The 20,093-nt window shown below is 36.9% G+C and overlaps 1 protein-coding gene across 2 annotated transcripts in view; it reads left to right on the forward strand.

The window, feature by feature from the left end:
• The window catches only part of KLHL1 (kelch like family member 1), a 234,295-nt gene that overhangs the window by 184,014 nt on the left and 30,188 nt on the right, over positions 1-20,093 (forward strand). For both annotated transcript variants that reach the window (XM_075046094.1, XM_075046095.1), the window contains one exon: positions 6,499-6,723. In XM_075046094.1, the coding sequence (XP_074902195.1) occupies positions 6,499-6,723 (225 nt within the window). The remainder of the gene's footprint in view (positions 1-6,498; positions 6,724-20,093) is intronic.

Genomic DNA, 20,093 nt, shown 5'->3' on the forward strand with positions numbered 1-20,093 from the left:
ATTAATATGGATATGACCAAAGAAACAGTCTGGGAATAGGCCCAATATGCAGACTGGACCCACTTCTTAGGGAAGTCTGCTGCCTCTCTGGAGCCCGGGTTAAAGATGTGAAGATAAAACTTCCTGCCCTGGCATGGCCCTCAGATTATTATCCATTATTGATTTTTCAGGTAGTCAGCAATGAAGTTGCAACAATAAGTCTGAGGGCAATCAAGAGGGACTTCAGGGCCTTGGGACAACAGGTTAAGGGATGGAGCACAAGCAGTGTTCTCCTCTATGCTTCCAGTTGCAGGGAATGATGAGGGAAGAAACAAGAAGAGCCAGCAGATCAATACCTGGCTCAGAGTGTGGTGTTACCAGCAGAATTTTGGTTTTTTTGATCATGGGTTGGTTTACATGACACCAGGCCTGCTGGTCACAGATAGGGCATGCCAGTCTCAAAGGGGGAAAAGGATCTTTGTGCAGGAGTTAGCAGGGCTCATTGAAAGAGCTTTAAACTAAATTTGAAGGGTGAAAGGGATAAAACTAAGCTCACTAGAGATAAGCCTGGGGGCAGCATGTCAATGTCTGAGGGATGGTGTGCTAGCCGGGTCCTTTGGTCTGCCATCTCACTGGAGAAAGGGGATGGAGATCCATGCAGCAGCAAAGATGTGAGGGTTATTGATGTGTTAGAAATGACAGAAGGGCCTGAGAATGGTCACATGGAAATTAGTACTTCTCCCCCTGAAAAGGTAGCGGGATCAATAGCCCAACTGAAGTGCCTGTACACCAGTGCACACAGCACGGACAACAAACAGGAGGAGTTGGAAGCCATTGTGCAGCTGGAAAACTATTATATAGTTGCCATCACGGAAGAACAATGGGATGACTTGCGCAACTGGAGTGCTGCAATGGCTGGCTATAAACTCTTCAGAAGGGATAGGCAAGGAAGGAGAGGCGGTGGAGCAGCCCTGTATGTTAGCGAGTGTTTTGATTGTCTAGAGCTTGATGATGGTGACAATAGGGTTGACTGTTTATGGGTAAGAATCAGGGGGAAGGCCAACAAGGCAGATATCATGGCAGGAGTCTGTTACACATCACCCAACCAGGATAAAGAGGCAGATGAAATATTCTATAAGCAGCTGGAAGAAGTCTCACAATTGCTAGCCCTTGCTCTTGTAGGGGACTTGAACTTACCAGGTGTCTGCTGGAAATAAAATACAGCAGAGAGGAAAGAGTCTAGGAGGTTCCTGGAGTGTGTGGAAGATAACTTCCTGGTGAGTGAGCCAACTAAGGAGGGCACTCCAATGGACCTGTTGTTTGCGAATAGAGGACTTGAGGGTGATGTGATGGTTGGAGGCCGTCTTGGGCACAGCAATCATGAAGTTATAGTTTTTGATTCTTGGAGAAGCAAGGAGGGGGGTCAGCAGAACTGCCACTTTGGACTTCTGGAGGGCAGACTTTGGCCTGTTTAGGAGACTGGTTGACAGAATCTCTCAGGAGGCAAGTCTGAAGGGCAAAGGAGTCCAGGAAGGCTGGACATTATTCAAGAAGGAAACCTTAAAGGCACAGGAGCAGGCTGTCCCCATGTGCCAAAAGATGAGCCAGCAGGGAAGAAGAACACCCTGGCTGAACAGAGAGCTTTGGCTGGAACTCAGGGGAAAAAAGGAGAGTTTATGACCTTTGGAAGAAGGGGCAGGCAACTCAGGAGGACTACAAGGATGTCATGAGGTTATGTACGGAGAAAATCAGAAGGGCCAAAGCCCAGCTAAAACCTAATCTGGCTACTGCCATAAGAGACAATAAAAAATGATTGAATAAATACATTAGCAACAAAGGGAGGGCTAAGAAGAATCTCCATCCTGTATTGGATGAGGGAGAAAACATAGTGACAAAGGATGAAGAAAAGGCTGAGGTGCTTCATGCTTTCTTTACCTCAGTCTTTAATGGTAAGACCAGTTGTTCTTGGGGTACCCAGCCCCCTGAGATGGAAGACAGGGATGGGGAGCAGAATGAAGCCCCCATAATCCCAGGGGAAATGGTTAGCAACCTGCTACACCACTCAGACACACACAAGTCGATGGGGCTGGATGGGATCCACCCAAAAGTGCTGAGGGAGCTGGTGGAAGTGCTCACCAAGCCACTTTCCATCATTTATCAGCAGTCCTGGCTAACTGGGGAGGTCCCAGTTGACTGGAGGTTAGTAAATGTGACGCCCATCTACAAGAACAGCTAGAAGGACGATCTGGGGAACTACAGGCCTGTCAGTCTGACCTCGGTTCCGGGGAATGTTATGGAGCAGATCGTCTTGAGTGCCATCACACGGCACATACAGGACTACCAGGCGATGAGGCCCAGTCAGCATGGGTTTATGAAAGGCAGGTCCTGCTTGACTGACCTGATCTCCTTCTATAACAAGGTGACCCATTTAGTGGATTAGGGAAAGGCTGTAAATATTGTTTACCTGGACACTAGTAAAGCCTTTGACACCATTTCCCACAGCATTCTTCTGGAAAAGCTGGCTGCTCATGGCTTGGACAGCCATACTCTTCACTGGATAAAAAACTGTCTGGATGGCCAGGCCCAACGAGTTGTGGTAAATGGAGGTAAATCCAGTTGGCAGCTGGTCACAAGTGGTGTTCCCCAGGGCTCAGTACTGGGGATAGTTCTGTTTAATATCTTTATCAATGATCTGGATGAGGAGATCAAGTGCACCCTCAGGAAGTTTGCAGACAACACCAAGTTCGGTGGGAGTGTTGATCTGCTTGAGGGTAGAAAGGCTCTACAGAGGGATCTGGACAGGCTGGATTGATGGGCTGAGGCCAACTGTATGAGGTTCAACAAGGCCAAGTGCTGGATCCTGCCCATGGGTCACAACAACCCCACGCAATGCTACAGGCTTGGGGAAGAGTGGCTGGAAAGCTGCCTGGCAGAAAAGGACCTGGGTGTGCTGGTTGACAGCCGGCTGAATATGAGCCAGCAGTGTGCCTGGGTGGCCAAGAAGGCCAATGGCACCCTGGCCGGTATCAGAAATAGTGTGTCCAGCAGGAGCAGGGGGGTGATCGTCCCCCTGTACTGGGCACTGGTGAGGCCCCACCTCGAGTCCTGTGTTCAGTTTTGGGACCCTCCCTACAGGAAAGACACTGAGGTGCTGAAGCATGTCCAGAGAAGGGCAACGAAGCTGGTGAAGGATCTAGAGCACAAGTCTGATGAGGAGTGGCTGAGGGAACTGGGGTTGTTTAGCCTGGAGAAAAGGAGGCTGAGGGGAGACCTTATCGCTCTCTACAACTACCTGAAAGGAGGTTGTAGTGAGGTGGGGGGTCAGTCTCTTCTCCCAAGTAACAAGCGCTAGGTTGTGAGGAAATGGCCTCAGGTTGCACCAGGGGAGGTTTAGGTTGGATATTAGGAAGAATTTCTTCACAGAAAGGGTTGTCAAGCATTGGAACAGGCTGCCCAGGGAAGTGGTTGAATCACCATCCCTGGAGGTATTTAAAAGACATGTAGATGTGGTGCTTAGGGACATGGTTTAGTGTTGGACTTGGCAGTGTTAGATTTATGGTTGGAATTGATGATCTTAAAGGTCTTTTCCAACCTAAATGATTCTATGTTTTTATGATCTACTTAGGCTCCTGGCAATGACAAAGCTGCCACCTGAAGTCATAAAACATAATCAGTTGCTTAAACATATGTTAAAACAGAATTGCTAAATATTTACAAAAAAACTTGATTATGAATTATTTAGCTCCAGTAGCCTTGCCATATGTGTTTAAGGTCATTACAGAATCTTCAGAAAAGGATGTGAGAGCAAGTGAGAATGATGTTGCTGCCCATCTGAATTAATTAAGATGCTTAAAAACCAGGAAACCAGACATATTTTCAAAACAGTCTTCACTTAGTGACCAGAGTGTTCAGCAAAACTAGCTCAAGCCTCTTGTCATCAAGAGGAATGATGCCCTTGTTGGTAATGAAATTAGTGTCATGCACTTCAACAATGATACAGAAAATGATACAATCAATAGGTTGCAGGAAATCAACAATAAAGTAGAGAATTTACCCAAAGAAAGAGCTATAGCTAGAAGAGATGATTTAAGCATTGTGTTCAATCTGTGGTTTTTTTGAAAGAGGCTGTGAATTATTTATTTCTCTGTATTAGCATCTTTAAATATTTAATATGAATAAAATTAATATAAAGACTCCAGTCAAGACTGGTATGAAATGATGCAGCTAGCATGAATGCAGTGATGATGTACTAAAAAATGCCTATAGTGACTAATGATTTCTGATATGAAATTCTAGGCCTAGAACTCTTCCTGTAGGAAGAGTGTCATCAAATACAGTTGAAAAGACGTCACTTCCACATCCTTCTTCATGCTATCTTAGCATCCATGGAGACTCTATCAGCATTCCAGTGCTGGGAACTGAACCGACAGGGGTGCATGAAATAGAATTTGGTCAAAAAAAGTCAAATTATGCTTTTCTACCCATTGACAAGGTATCTGTAATATTATAGCTGATTGTATCATCTCTTCTTCATCCATGAGCTGATTTCATCCAAGGGCTACAGTAACTTCAGAGGTCTTCTGTTCTTGTCTGCACGGCAGTCTGGAATGTATTATATTCATGTTCCCGATACTAAAGACCATTTTATAGAACTAATACCTATTCCACTTTGTATTAGTATTAGTATTAGTATTAGTATTAGTATTAGTATTAGTAGTATAGATTAGCAAGGCACCTTACTGGATAAACAGAATTCAGGCACTCCAGGAACTGCTGGATTAGATGGTCTATATGTAATGTAATAAAACATTGTGACAAATTCACTTTTAACCAATATTAGAAAATAAATAGCTGAGCATAATTCAAAGACTGTGTTTGTTATGTTAGTAAGATTTTCTGGAATCAGAATGACAAAGCCTTTAGACTGTACTCTTTACCATTGACATAGACAGCATTATAGAACTCATATGCTACAGTTCTAGCTTTTAACATGAACAGATTCACATATAAAAAATTTTAAACATTATGACATTACTTTATACTATGCATCATTATAATATGCCCTGCAGCACCACCAAACAACTGTATCAAATAATCTGTTTTTTTTTTCTTTTGAACCTAAAGTTTAATGCATTTACACAGTTCTCAGTTTTAAATTAGGGGCAAAAAAGATAAATAAGTATGTCTCTCAATCGAATGCAAAAATTGCTTCATGTATCTTACGGCTTCATAAAACTAGCAAGGGATTTAATACATCCAGATGAATTGTACATTATTGCTGCTTTGCTACACTTAGATACAAATTGAATTTAAATTATATCTTTTTTAGTTCAATTAACAAAAGTGTTGCTTTCATGATGTTTGTTTCCACTTGGTTCATTGCTCTTCTGTTCCAAAGAATGAATGAACCCTAAAAGAATTATTTCCCATGGAATTATAATCTTTTATTATAAACCAAATAGTTAGTTGGTAAAGCCTAATAATTATGTTGATTCTTTCTGTAGGGATATTTAAACTTTGGAAATGAAGCACTGTTATGTGTATGTAAAAATAAAACATTGGTTACATTTCAGATGAATTATCAAGTTTCTCTCTTAAGGATTTATTTAAACTCATCTGTCATTTAAATATTTGTTCTTTTGCTTTAAATTAAATTTTCCTACACTTATATTACATTTAATGGAATGCATTACTTTTTCACTTTCTGGAATCTAGTTAAGTTAAATAGGTTTCCTTTATCCCTCTGTTTTTGTTAATAAACTCTTAATTTTGTGTCTCTGTATATTATATACAAGTTACTTTTAACAGCAGAGGCTTCTTAATGACTTTTTCATGATTAACTGGTAAGTTATTTTATACATAATGCTCTTTATAGCTTTTGAGTTCACCTGTGAAAGTAATTCAAATGACTAAGTTCAGCAGGAAATGTTTTTAACTGTATATGGAAACTTTCTTTAAATATTTTGCTTGAGATTATAAGTACAACATTCTGTACTTCCAGCAGAAAAGTGTCTGAAAAAACCCTACACATGAATACCTAAAATAAGAAAGAAAATTTGAACCCAAATTAAAATACAACTTCTAATCTTTGATGAAAATATCACGTAATTTCACAGGCTTTTTTTACACTGTATGGAAGATTGGAATTAAGCATAACAAGATTAGTTATCTTAGCTAGTTATGCCACTGAACTGTAAAAGAAGATCATAAAGTTAGAGCATACTGTTATCCAGACTTGCAATACTTTGATTCTATAGGGACCATTTAGGGGTTTTTTTTTTTCCACTTTCCTTGGGGAGGGAAAAAACACTCTTTCTCTCTCTCTCTCTCCCCCCCACCCCCCTCCCCACCAGGAACTACTTTCTGTAAAGAAAGAAAAAATATTTGTCAAGTTGTTGGAAGTAATCAGAAAACAATATTAAAGTTTTGACACTTTTAGAAAAAAAAAACCAAACACCACAGCCAATGCGAATTTTGTATACATTTTGTATACATTATCCTATTATTATGTCTCATCAGGTGCTACAACTATTGAAAAGTATGATCTCAGAACAAATATATGGATTCAGGCTGGAGTGATGAATGGCAGGAGGCTTCAGTTTGGTGTTGCTGTCATCGATGACAAGCTGTTTGTCATTGGAGGCCGGGATGGTTTAAAGACATTAAACACTGTTGAATGTTACAATCCAAAGACCAAGGCTTGGACTGTGTTACCACCAATGTCAACACATAGGCATGGCTTAGGTAAGAGAAAATGTTTTAAAAAGATACCACATTTTTCGGATGTGTAATTTGTAATGGAAAACTCAGTACTTTTAAGCTATCGTAGCACTCTGAACAGTAGCAATAACTGATTACATTGTTCTTGTTAGATCACTAAGAATATGTAAAACGTTAAAGAACATTTCTATTATTTACCAAAATAATACTGGGGGGGGGAAAAAACCAAAAAACAAGGTTAGTGAGAAAATTCAGGTTCGTATGCACTGATTTTGAAAAAGGACATCTTTATTTATCAAACAATCAAGTTATTATTTATTTTTAATCACAGCATTTTGTGTTTTCATTTATCCAGTGTGATAGGAAATAAAGTCTTTAAACACTGTCAGTGATGGACTGAGGTACTTTACAAAGTATTTGTAGCAAGTTTTATCATGACTGAGAGCATATTTTCCCATAGCCTGTTTTCAGATAAGTTGTTTTTTGCTTTCATTTGTTTTTTTAATGGTATTATCCATACCACTGTCAGTATTAATCAAGCCACATTGTATCCCTGTTCTCTACTCAAAGAAATATATATTTGGTGGGTTTTTTAATTATTTTTTAAATTAAGCAAAAGACAGTTGTATCGTTTCCTTGAAAAAAAAAAAGTAGTCTTTCTATTATGTATATCATACATATAAAGTAGAATAAAAGCTCTAATTTATTCAATTACATAAGTAATTTTGTGATGTTTCAAAAATATCCTTTTTTATTCCTAACTGTATAGTGATGAGATTTTCTTGCTTAAAGAAAGGATTTTAGAATCTATACGACATACCCACCAGAATATAACTTTTATAAGGTATAGAAAACTGCACTATTCATTATCTGTTCTGGTGAAATCACTTGTTGTGATAGAATCATTACAATGTCTTGAAAAACAGAAATGGAAAAGATATGCTAGGTTTTCATGTCCATTCCCCTGAGTTACAATCAGCAGCAAGTCCTTTAATGTACTGCTGTGTCAATACCTCACAAAATGAAGATGCCTTCCCCCCCCGCCTGCCGCCACTTGACAATTGTATCATAATATGCATTGGTGCAGTGGCTGGCATAATGTATTTTTGCTATTAAATATATTGTACAATAAAAAGTAGTGATGGGATTCTATGTCAAATGACATCATGACACTAAATAACTCTGTGATTTAAAATTGTTTCCTAAGTTTAAATTTAATTACAATGCTGCAGAAATACATGTAATGTCTTTTTTACCAGTGTTCCAGGATTTTACAGAATCTGTTATTAGTTTCAGTGCTGTTCCTAAGGGTGGTAAAAATGCAACAACTTCAGCTATAACACAGGAAATTATTAATAAAACATTAGGGAATGCTTGGTAGAGAAAAAACTTTTCCCAGTGACAAGAGATGGAGCCATGATCGAAAACCATTTGTGATCAATTCGAAAAAGATGTATCATTTTGGACTGATAATTCTACAGATGCTTTTGGTCAATAGATTTAAAAAATACCTTTATAGTTTAAGTAAAGCTGTTCAGGAATGTTGAGGTTATGACTGGAGAAAAACTGGTATGTTTTCTACAGGAGAAAAAAGGGAACACAAGAAGCATTTGACCAATTCAGGGGTTTTTGTGTTTGTGTGGAATCACTTTTTAATTTTTTTTATTGCAGAAGTTTGGGCTTTTTGTAAACATGTAAAATCAGGAAAAGTAGAAACTGGGATTTTATTGGTGATGATGAAAATGATTAAATGAAGTTGTCTGGGAAGCAGTAGATATGTGCTCTTTTTCTTTATTTGGAATTGTGTAAGAGTCGTATTATTCCTGAGAAGCTTAGCTAACAGAATTGAATTGCTTTTTTCATTTGAATATTTTTTTCCAGGCATCTCATAAGGTTATTATTTTAGTAAATGCCCTTTGTAATGAGAAATTAATCTGCAATAAGAAATCTTTTTTTCATTTGTTTTCTAAAATATATGTTATGTTATATCCATGTAGTGATAACACTAGAGCTGCTTGAAATGGATTTTGTATACAAGATCAGAAATAAGCACCCACCCTTTAGACTGATGTCTTTTTGTTGACATCAACAAAAAAAAAAAATCAGATCTACCTCATTGTAACTGAAGTCACAGCCAGGCAATACAGTTTATTCTGCCTTCATATAATCTTCAATAGAACTATGTGTGTAGAATTTGATATATGTAGAAATGAGAAAACGAAAACTGACTGGTCTTGTAGTGAAAGTACATAGTGTAAGAAGTCATATGTTAGGCAGTTTCAGCACTGTCAATTGAAGATGAGTGGAAGCTATGGTAGTGGTAGTGTTTGGAATAAGTGATGCTAAAGTACAAAAAAGAAAGGGTAGAATGTGGGATCCAAAACTATTACTTCAACTAGCAGTGATTCTAATATCCCTGTCAAGTAGGCCATAAACCAGTATGGAATATGAAAGTGTAATAAGAAGGCAGAAAGGCAATGAAAAGCACAAATGGAATATGTGGAAGGTGAAACCTGAGAAACAGAAAGACAAAATCAAAACCCATATAGGGAGGGCAGAAATAACTGAAAGAACCAAGAGGGAAAAAATGTAAAACAGATTGTGGATTATAAATTCAGCAAAGGAACAGGGAAAGTCGGTGCAGAATTGCTTCACAAAAAGACTTGATAGGCTACATAGAGGAGGAGGAGAGAGAGGAAACAGGGAATCAGTGATAGACTAATTTAAACTTTAGATATCAAATCCAGTGGCACCATGGTTTAAAAAAAACCCCACAATATGGAACAAAAGATTGATACTCAGTTTGTCTTTCCAAAACAAACAATTCAAGTGCCATAGTGAGAAAATTAGCCTTCCAGTATAATTAAGGGAGAAGGGCAGCCTTTTCAGGTAGGTGTCCCAAACTGTCTTACCATTTACATGAGCTATGTAAAGAGTGTCTAAGCTCCTATTTTAAGATAGATTTACACGTTTGTTAAACCTAGAGTTGAGCTTTGGGTTTTGGCTTTGCAAATATACTAATCTCACTATCCATAGTCAAACATGCATTTGCAAGATGATCAGCGTGGGAAGAAGGATAACAGGGCATGGTATTACCTAACAAACTCCTGTGCAGCCTAGAGTGCAGGCAGGTTACATATTCTTCCTCCTCTCCTCTTGGAAGAGAGAATTTTGCCAGTTGGAATTTTCTGAGTGCAAATGCTATAAAAATATTCATTGCTGATGGGAAACCCTTAAATTTATTTATATAGCATATAGGCCTAGGGTAGATAGAATTCACTCTACCCAGAGTGAATGGTCATAGAATCATAGAATCATTAGGTTTGAAAAGACCTTCAAGATCATTGAGACCAACCATCAACAATGCCCACTAAACCATGTCCTGAAGTACCCCGTCCACTCATTTTTTTAATATCTCCAGGGATGGTAACTCAACCACTTCCCTGGGCAGCCCATTCCAATGTTTGACAACCCTCTCAGTAAAAAAATTTTTCCTAATATCTAACTTAAATCTCCCTTGCCTCAACTTGAGGACCTAAAGAGTTTCCGAGTCTCAGTTTACAGAATGGGTTATGGCTTCAACCCATCATTCTGGACCAGCTAAATATGTAATGTAAAAGTATTATTAAGGACCTGAGGGGTATGCTTAAAGTTAGACAGAGTGAATACCTGCCTCTAATGTGATTCTCATGGAACTCATATGTGCAATAATGAATATCTAAAAGACTAAGCTCAAGAATCAGAAGTGGAAAGAAAATACCGGAAGTTAGGCAGTTGTAGGATAAAATATCCCTGAATATTTTTGATGTTGATAACAAAAACATCAAATGGCATTATATGTTTGCACAAAGGTCTATTTCTATATTTCACTGAATGAGAATGACCCACCCTGCTTCTTAGACCCAGCTTGATTTTCAACTTCAGTGCGTACTGCTCTAGAATCCAACACACAAGGCAGAGGGAAGGAGAAAAAAAGATTAGCTGAGAAAAAAACAGGGATAGCTCTGTAATTGTTAAGTAGTAATGAGAAATGTTAAGGGAGGAAAAGATTGTGGAGAAACTGAAGTGTCAGTCAAAAAGCTGGTATGTTACATAACAAAGGGAATATGTAAAATCTGAGCTAACAAATCAAAAATAAGATAGGACTTTCTATTTATTTTTGCCAAAATCAAAGACATGATTACCCTCTTTTTGATCCATAAATAATAATGGTACATAAATACATATATATGCATAGCAATTTATATACATACATGATACATGTGTGTATATACATGTATATATGTCCATATATGTCATATATATCATGATGTACCTGTGCATATGTGTGTATATATATATACACACACACACATATCTGGTTAGTCTAAACTTACTGCATCTTTTTTCTGTGGACATTGTGATTCATAGCACTGTCAGTGTTTTTGTCCGTAATATAGAACTGGTAGCATTTTTCAGCTTGTAAGTTCTAAACTACCCTCGACTTCATCATAAAGTAAATTAAACCAGTTTACCTGCATTAGAAGCATTCATTTATATCCAATTCTGTGAGCCTGTAGGAAAGCTGGGGGTCTTTTCCTTGCGTTGTCAGCAGTTACAATGTATGCAATGTCCAAGTGTTTAACTGATAGCTGAATTCCAAATGCAGCTGAATACTTAAACCATTACATTCCTGAAACTGATAATAGGGAGGTTTGAATGTTTATTGAATATTTCATTTCTCTTAGTAATTTTACTTTACATAGAAGACCGTTTTTGAAATAATACAAAAGCTTTTTGCCTGTAGCAATGTGGATGAACGGAGCAAATGCATCAAGTGTAGTTGCAGAATCTTGACTGAATGTTTTAATTTTTCTTTGAAACACAGAAGAAAACACTCATAACTCCTTTTTAGCCAAATGAGACAGAATATTCTTAGCCAGTCCAGTATAGTCCTATGTAGTTTCAATTGTTTAGGTAGAAGAAACAAAATGGTAAGAAAAGTAAAAAAGAAAATAAAATACTTGCAAAAGAATTACCAGGTGTTGCTTTCCAATAAGTAATCCACTTCTAAGAAACAAGACTGAGAAGTTTTTTCTAAATAAAGGTAGAATTTGGCAGTTGCAGTTATGTAAGAACATATAGAATCAGCCTATTCCTAGCCTTATGTGGCTCTTTATTCAGCCTTAAGTGTTAATTTGTACATAACAGTGTATAGCCAAAAATCTTACAGAGAAATCATTGCTTTTAATCCTGAACCAAGGTGCTGTTTAAGTAAGACTTCACTGGTAGGTTCAGTCATTACATTGGTCCTGCAGTGAGGATTTGGACTCTCTGCATAACATTTTTCTTAATATCAACATATTAAAATTCAGCTTCAGATAGATACAATTGTTTTCTGTCAAATATGACTAGAATAAAAGCTTCAGTGTTGGTCTATGAATAAAAGAAGTGTTCTTTAAAAAAAAAAAAATAAAAAAAATCTGGGTTGTCTCCTGCATAGGAAGATTTTTAATGTTGTTTTCCATGCTAGCCAAGTATAAGAAAAATTGAAAAATTATAATTAAGCATGAATAAAAATATTTTTCAGTGTCAGTAGACTATGTAGATTATATTTTGGACTTGTTAACTTCACAAGTGAATGAACCTAAAATTCTCTATGGAAAATAGTAACAAAAAAGCCAGTTGTAACTCTGGTAAAGCAAAGATAACTTAGATTCCACAACGGAGTTGCACTAGAACTCTTAAAAAGAAGTCCAAAGGTCGTGTATTTTGATATTTATGCATGTGTGTATGTATGATTTGAGAGATGTCAAAATATATATATTCTTGGAAAACTGTTTAAGATACAAAACTAAACCAAAAAATATAGTAAATTTGTAGGAAAACTTCTATTTAAATAAAACTAAAAAAGTAATGGAGTATGTAATATCTTAAAGCTAGAGGTAACACCATAGGTAGCATCAATGGCACAGCTTATCAGTTGAGTACTTCCTGATAGAATTATTCTTTCATAAAGTAATAAATTGGGGGAAAAAAGAGAAAATAAATCAATTATTAAAGTAAATTTATTCTATATACTACAAGTTCTGCAAATAAAATATTTTCATGAAGCAAATATTTTTAATTCTTTTGCTTTCACTTGATGAAATAAAGAAAAAAGTCATATTTTTAAACAATAAATTTCTAAAATTTAATGAGGTTTTTAAAATATGCCGTCAGTGCAAATGTCAGAAGTTTCAGATACTAGAGACCTTGATAGATCCATAATAGCAAAACAATACTTGATCATGTTGAAACAAGTGAAGGAGAAACCAAAGTTATCACATAGGTTGATACCACAAATTTATAATGAACAGGTCATTACAATAAAAATTATACAGATTAAAGATGCAGTTTATGAAGTGAATATGGAGAGTGATCACCTACATTTTATGCCAAATAAACAACAAAGCCTTTAAAGAATGAGTGTTACTAACACATTTTTTTAAAGACTTTCACCAGGAAAACACAGGCTAGAGGATTCATGAGCAGAGTAGATCAGATATACAGCAATGTAGCCAAACCAGTTAGTGTACAGGCTGTCTGAGTTTTGCCTTTTTCAAAAAACATTATCAAACATAGATTATTGCTTGTTCAACACTGAAAATCTAATGATGAATGATACCACTCTTTAGACCTAGATTGAAGGATAATATTCAAGTGAGTGAGAGTTTAATTTTCATCTATTTTAAAAACATTTGCCGTGACAGTTAAGCAGTGATGTTATTTTAGATAGTGCTTAAGCCCCAATAAATCCATGTTTGTCTATGCAGTTACAATCTATCAAAAAAAGCATTCAAGGCATAGTAGAAACCATTAAAGTAAATCAGGAATATAAATAAAAGCTTGATACAGCCTTAACAGTTACATCAATGGTAACTGTAAAATAAGCTATAAAAATGTAAAGAATAAAGGGGAACTTTTCTCTTCTTTCTCCACTAGCTTGCAGGATAGCATCTTCTTTTTGTGTACCACTACTACTGGGCTACAGAGGGAGGCAAAAATGGCAAATTCACATCTTCCATTCAGAGACAAACAAAAACAAGTAGGGGTTAGTTTTGTGGTTTGTTTTGGAGTTGTTTGCTTGTTTAAAGTTTTACAGCAAAATAACTCCAAATTTTATGTATGTTGTGTTGTGTGTATGTAAAAGAAACCACTATGTGGAGATAAAAAATTCCAGGGGTGAGTAGACAGATGCATGAGAATCTGAGATTCCATTTTGGACATCAGGGCAGATACGAACTTGCAATGTCCTTTTGCACAGGAGGCCGGAGATGAAAGGCATGAGGAGAATGGAAATAGCATTGAAACCAACAGACTGATCTTATAGTAGCTTATACACTATTGGTATGATAAAACTAATTATTTATGATTAATTAATTTTCCCAAAAGTGCTGTAAGCATACCAACTATTTCTAAAGAAAAGAATTATTGAAAGATATAATCATATTTTTTGCAGAATGTTTGCTGCAGTGCCAAAAGCTAGAACACTGGATAAAGGAAACTTTTCCAGATACTAGTTTGTTAGAGCATACTGACAACTGGAAATAATACAGCCCTTCATACTACCACACATGTATAATGCCAACCAAATGCTACTGCATTGGGCAATGACATTCCATATTTCCAGATGTATGCAGCTTAATTGTTGGATATTTAGATACTCTGAGCAAGTGACCATGATGTCTGCTCAAATCAAGCTTAAATCAACAGAGCTGTGAGTTTGATGCATTCTATACAGGTCAAATCTGCAGTATATTCTGCTCATGCAGGAAATCAGAGATTCTTTCAGACCTTGACATATTGGCAGCCATAAACAATACTTTCAGTGATGAAGAACACATTTGTATGTCGTATATGTGCTTCATGAGTACAAAGAAAAATGTCCACTGCTTTGTTATTTGTGTAACAAAGCAAGAAGCAGTTTCCACCTTTAATCTGTCCCTTCTTCATTTACATTCTTTTACAAAAGATTATTCACTAGCATTAATTTAACAGCATGACTGGAATGGGAAACAAAACAGCTCAAGGAGAAAGTCTCATGTCCCAGAAACATTCTTTAAGATCTTGTTGGAAATATCTTGCTTTTCTGCAATAATAAATCTTTCTGGGTATATCAGCATCTCACAAGACAGTGCTATGCTGAAGATGTGAGTTCTCCCTCTCTATGTGGTGATTTCTGTGCACAGAAAAAAAAAAAACAACAACAAAACAAAACCCCACCCAAACAAAAAAAACCCCAAACCTATAACCATCAAAACATTAGGTAAAGTGGAACAGTTCTTCAACAGACTAGCTTACCAGAGCACAGCAATGCTCTGACATAGCTGTATTGTTTACTCTTTCAGAAGCAGCTGTTTAGAGATTAGCTTGAGAATCTTTTATGCAATATTGACTAGTACCATGTACTTCTATGTAGTTAAATTATTGTTATTTTTTAATGTTGAAATCTCAGGAGAAATATGTCATTCTAGCTTTCACTGTTTGTTGACAGAAGACCTGAGCCTTTTAAAGTGTTTTCTCTGCAATACTGATTTGCATGTATATTAGATTTTTGCTTTGGATTTTTCTCCTAATCATAGGGAACATTACACGGATTTTTTTTTTCTGGATTATTAAGTACCTTGTCATTGTACTTTACACTCTTAGTAAGTAGTAGATCATGACCCAATTCACTGAAGAGCTACAAATCATAATGGCAACACTTACAATAATTTCTGAGTCATGTTCTCAGGATAATAGTGTGGCAGAGTTGAGAATCTGGTGTCTCATCTACAAAACTGAATGTAAATAAAGAGGCGGCAGGCAGATCTTTACTTTTATAAATTTGCATTACATTAACATGTCAGTGTAATATCTTCTGGCCCAGGAGGGCAGGGGTATTTTTATAATTCTTTTAATCAGCCTTGATACCTGCCTGTGAATAAACATAGGAAGAGGTATTTTTAACAATGTTTCACTGAATATTCACTAAAGAAGGTAGGTCAGGTCTAATTCTCCAGTTTATCACATACTAAATTCCCAGCTTGGCCTATGGTGATCCTATATGCAGCATCCAAAGAACGCTACTTGTATTTCACACCCAGTTAAGATTATACTTGTGAAAATTAAACACCAAGTTTAACTATTTGATGCATAATTTTAAAAAAAATTGGACTTTACTATCATTACTTTTCTTTATGTTGACACCAGTAGTATGGAAGAAAAGTGGTGTAAGACTTAAAGAGGGCAAGAACAGAGCAAGGAAAAGCAGCAATGTTAGTTACGATTAATACAGGATTGTCTAAGTATGCTTCTGTGGATGTGGATGAGAAAGGAGATTGTTAGAAATTTACATCTACCTGGAAACTAAATAAATGCAGAGCTTAAAATGGTGGAGTAAAGTCTGGGTGTTACTTAAGCAAGTTTAATACTTGGATAACAGTCACTGTTTTATTTGTGTCCTCACCTTCATTGTCATAATACAGCATATATCTGCCCTCTTCTTAAAAGGTAATTTCCTTATTTAAAAAATTAATTGTTGGATAAAAGTTTATCCTTCCCAGTTAAAATTCTGTGTCTCTACAAATATCAAAATGCAGAGACTACAGTAAAGCTAACACCATTTTTTTTTGCCATTTCGTATCCAAAAGTATCAGTATGAAACTATATTTTCTGTAATTTTATAAAAACTGACACTAAAATTTCACTGTGTGAAAACAGGCCTATCATGCAGATAAGGAAAGGCAGAGTTAGAAATATGATAGGCAATGTTCCATTATTTTGTAACATCACAGAAAAGCAATTCAAAAATCCCATTCCAATCTCCAAGTATAAGTAATTGAAACTGTACAGATCTCAGCACCTAATTAGACATAATAGGCTTTTTGTTACATAGCTTTGTGAAGGCAATCAAAAGGAAAATGCCTGCCATTGCACACTGGACAATATTCGTTTTTAGATCTCATTTAGCTAAAAAATAACAGTTTGCTATCATAAACCCCTAAGTCTAAATGCTCAGGAAAATTATTTTCCAGGTAGAAAAAATTGTTCTTCCCAGTATATAGTAACATGGTGCTGCAACTTACTATCCTTCTTTCTTGTACTTTTTTTTTTTTTTCCCTTTGGTCTGTATGTACAATTTGATGGCAAAATTTATTTTAGTGTTTTCAAAAATTGTTTTAGTTCAGGAATCTGCCAGTTTCAGATTACACTGATGAACAGCAATATGTTAAGACACAATTTAGCTAGGACAGCTTTTAATCAAGGCTATGCATATTCCCCAGAAAGCATCTTTATTACAGGAAATAAAGTTTAATGGGTACTGACTTCTGTATGACTGAATAAATAACAAAAATTGAGTTATTAAGCTTTTCATCATTTTCAGGGAAACATTAAGATTTCTTTGTAGTGTACTTACTGTACCTAACTATTCAATATATTACTAAAAACATATCTTTTCTTAAGAAAAAAAGTTCTTTCTTTTCCTAAAAGAAATCCTCATAGTTGGGCATCTAGTCTCAGCTGTCCAGTAATCGTATGAGAACTGGCAAAGCCAAACTGTTCAGAGTGTCATGAAAATAAAGGTAATTCATCAAAAGATGGATAGGATAAATTAGTCCCTCAATGCCAGAATTATTTTCTACAAATTAAAAAAATGTAAGATCTGATTCCACCAATTTCCTTGATTATTTTTAATGTAATTCTCTTACAATAAAAGCCTCCCTTCTGGATGTATGATTGCTTTTCTCAGCAAACAACAGAAAAGCACTAGTATCATGTGGAACATTAAGTGCAAGAGGATTTCTTCTTTCTTTCTGCCTTAAACTGGTTTTGTCAAATTGTTGAAGATGAGGTGCAGGAAGAAAAGCTGTGAGGGCCTTGTGTCCTTTCTCTTCTCAAACAGTCCTGAAAGAGCTAACAATATTATTCTCGACTGCATTTTGCTTAACGACAGTAAGACTTCTGGTGTCTGCTGGAAATTGTTATTTTCTCATTTAGGAACAGGAAAAGCCCATTCTATATAATATAGTTTAATAAAAACTTTATCTACATTCTGAGTGTAAATCTAGATGGATGTTTATTATCTAGTGGGCATAGAACACAGAAAACAACAAAATTGTGTACTCTGATGTCACTTTAGCGTAGGACACATAGCGAACATGAAAACCTGTTTCATGAAGTCAAGATGAACTCTGATCTTCTAACACACTGTTCAGTATCTTGACTACAAAAAGATGAAAACTCTAATCTCAAGAGACCATGCAGAAATTGGCTGCACCATTTAGAAAAAAATAAAATGTTTATAGAGTTCAGTACCTTTGCTCTTTAAGGAGGAGGAATTCTACAGTGTGCTAATAGGATTGGAACTCTGACATTTCAACACAGACTGCTTAAAATGAATTTAATTTTTTTCTATTAAAACAAATGACCTGGAACATTCAGAACAGAGAATAGTCTTGTTTCATCAATTTTACTGGAAAATATTTTGCTTTGTGATCTTGGTGGAATGTATCCCTTAAGATTTCTATTATGGGATTGCTATTTGCAGTTATCATGGACTGCTCAGTAACTTTAGTACAGGTTTTGATACCCAGGTAAGATGTACTGCACTCTGTTCTTTGTGATGGGGAGGCTAAAAGCAACACCTTTGGGACTAGCCTTTAATCCATAAGTGTGATATAAAAATCACATAGAAGTTCTGGCATCTAAGCTCTGAGAGCAAAACATAAGAACCAGTAATGCTTGAATATTGAATTCCTCATATATGGCACAATCTGCCCTGGAATTCTTCATATATGACATGGTCTGCTGTAATGTAAAGGACGTATTTGTTTATTTGCTTGGGGGGGGAGTGGTTATTACCTTATCATTACTATTCGTTATAATGTTTTGAATTATGTGGTGCAAGCACTGCATAATGGTGAAAATAAATACTTCTGCATTGCTTAGAACTCTTCCAACTGGGCTTCCTAGAAAACATAATGCAAGAATCAGACTGTGGGGTTTCATAGATAGGTGGGTTTGAGCACAGGTAATAGAGGCAGCCAACAGATGGAACAGTTTGTGCAGCAGCTTCCACAAAGGTGTCCAGAAACTCTAGTGAGGGCAGTATATGTGGGCTCTGCAATGGTGGCTCCAGGGGATATGGCCCTGCAGAAAAGAGGGGCCCAGGAGACGTGATAGATTTTTCAAGGATCACCTCCTTTAAGCTCAAAAAAGTTCCATCTTGAGGTCTGCATGGATGGATTGAATGCTCCTGATTAAACTCAAACTAAAAAAGGAAGCATGCAAGAGGTGGAAAATGGACAAGTGACCCAGGAGAAATGCAGAGGTGCTGTCTGAGCTTGTAGGGATAAGGTTAGGAAAGCCAAAGCTCATTTTGAGTTGAATCTGATGAGTGACTTGAAGGGCAATAAGGAGGGCTACCTCAGGTCTTTAAATAGCAAAAGGAAGACTAAGGAAAATGTGGGCTCGCTGACTGGGGCAAGGGACCTGATGAGAAAGACCACAAAAAAGGTTGGGGTACTCAATGCCTTCTTTACCTCTGTCAAAAAAAAAAAAAAGACTTGCTTCAGGAGTTCCAGGTACCTGAAACCAGATGGGGGAAGTCTGGAACAAGGAAGACTTACCCTCAGGTGGGGCAGGATCAAGTTAAGTAACATATAAGCAAGCTGGACATGTCAAAGTCCATGAAACATGACAATATGCACCCATGAATGCTGAGGGAGCTGGCTGATGTCATTGTGAAGCCACTGTCAATTATCTTTGAAAGGTCATGGGGATCAGGAGAGGTTCCTGAGGACTGGAAGAAAGCAAATGCCACATGTATCTTCAAAAAGGGCAAGAAGGGTCTGGAATGATACAGGCCAGTCAGCCTCACCATGAGGCCTGAGAAGGTGATGGAGCAAATAATACTGGAAGATTTTCAATTCATGTTAAGGATAAGAACTTGACTGGGAGTAGCAAACATGATTTTATGAAAGAAAAATAATTCCTGACCAACCTGACTAGCTGAACTGCCAGGGTCAGAGCTGTAATCAGCAGCACAAAGTCCAGCTGGAATCCTCTAGTGGTGTTTCCCAGGGGTCAGTGTTTTCATCATCTTCATTAATGACCTAGATGATGGAACAAAGTGCACTCTCAGCAAGTTAGCAGACGACATAAACAGTGAGGAGTGGTTGATGGTTATGCTGCCATCACAGAGACCTCAACAGGCTGGAAAATGAGCTGATAGAAATCTTATGAGGTTCAACAAAGGCAACTGTCGTGTCCTGGAATTGGAAAGCAATAAGCCCATGCACCAGTACAGGCTGGGGGCTGATAGGTGGGAAGTCTACAGAAAAGGTCCTGGGGGTCCTGGTGGACAACAAGTTGGACAGGAGCCAGTAATG

The sequence above is a fragment of the Buteo buteo genome, chromosome 14 (assembly GCF_964188355.1).
Source record: "Buteo buteo chromosome 14, bButBut1.hap1.1, whole genome shotgun sequence".
In the NCBI taxonomy this organism is placed as follows: domain Eukaryota; kingdom Metazoa; phylum Chordata; class Aves; order Accipitriformes; family Accipitridae; genus Buteo; species Buteo buteo.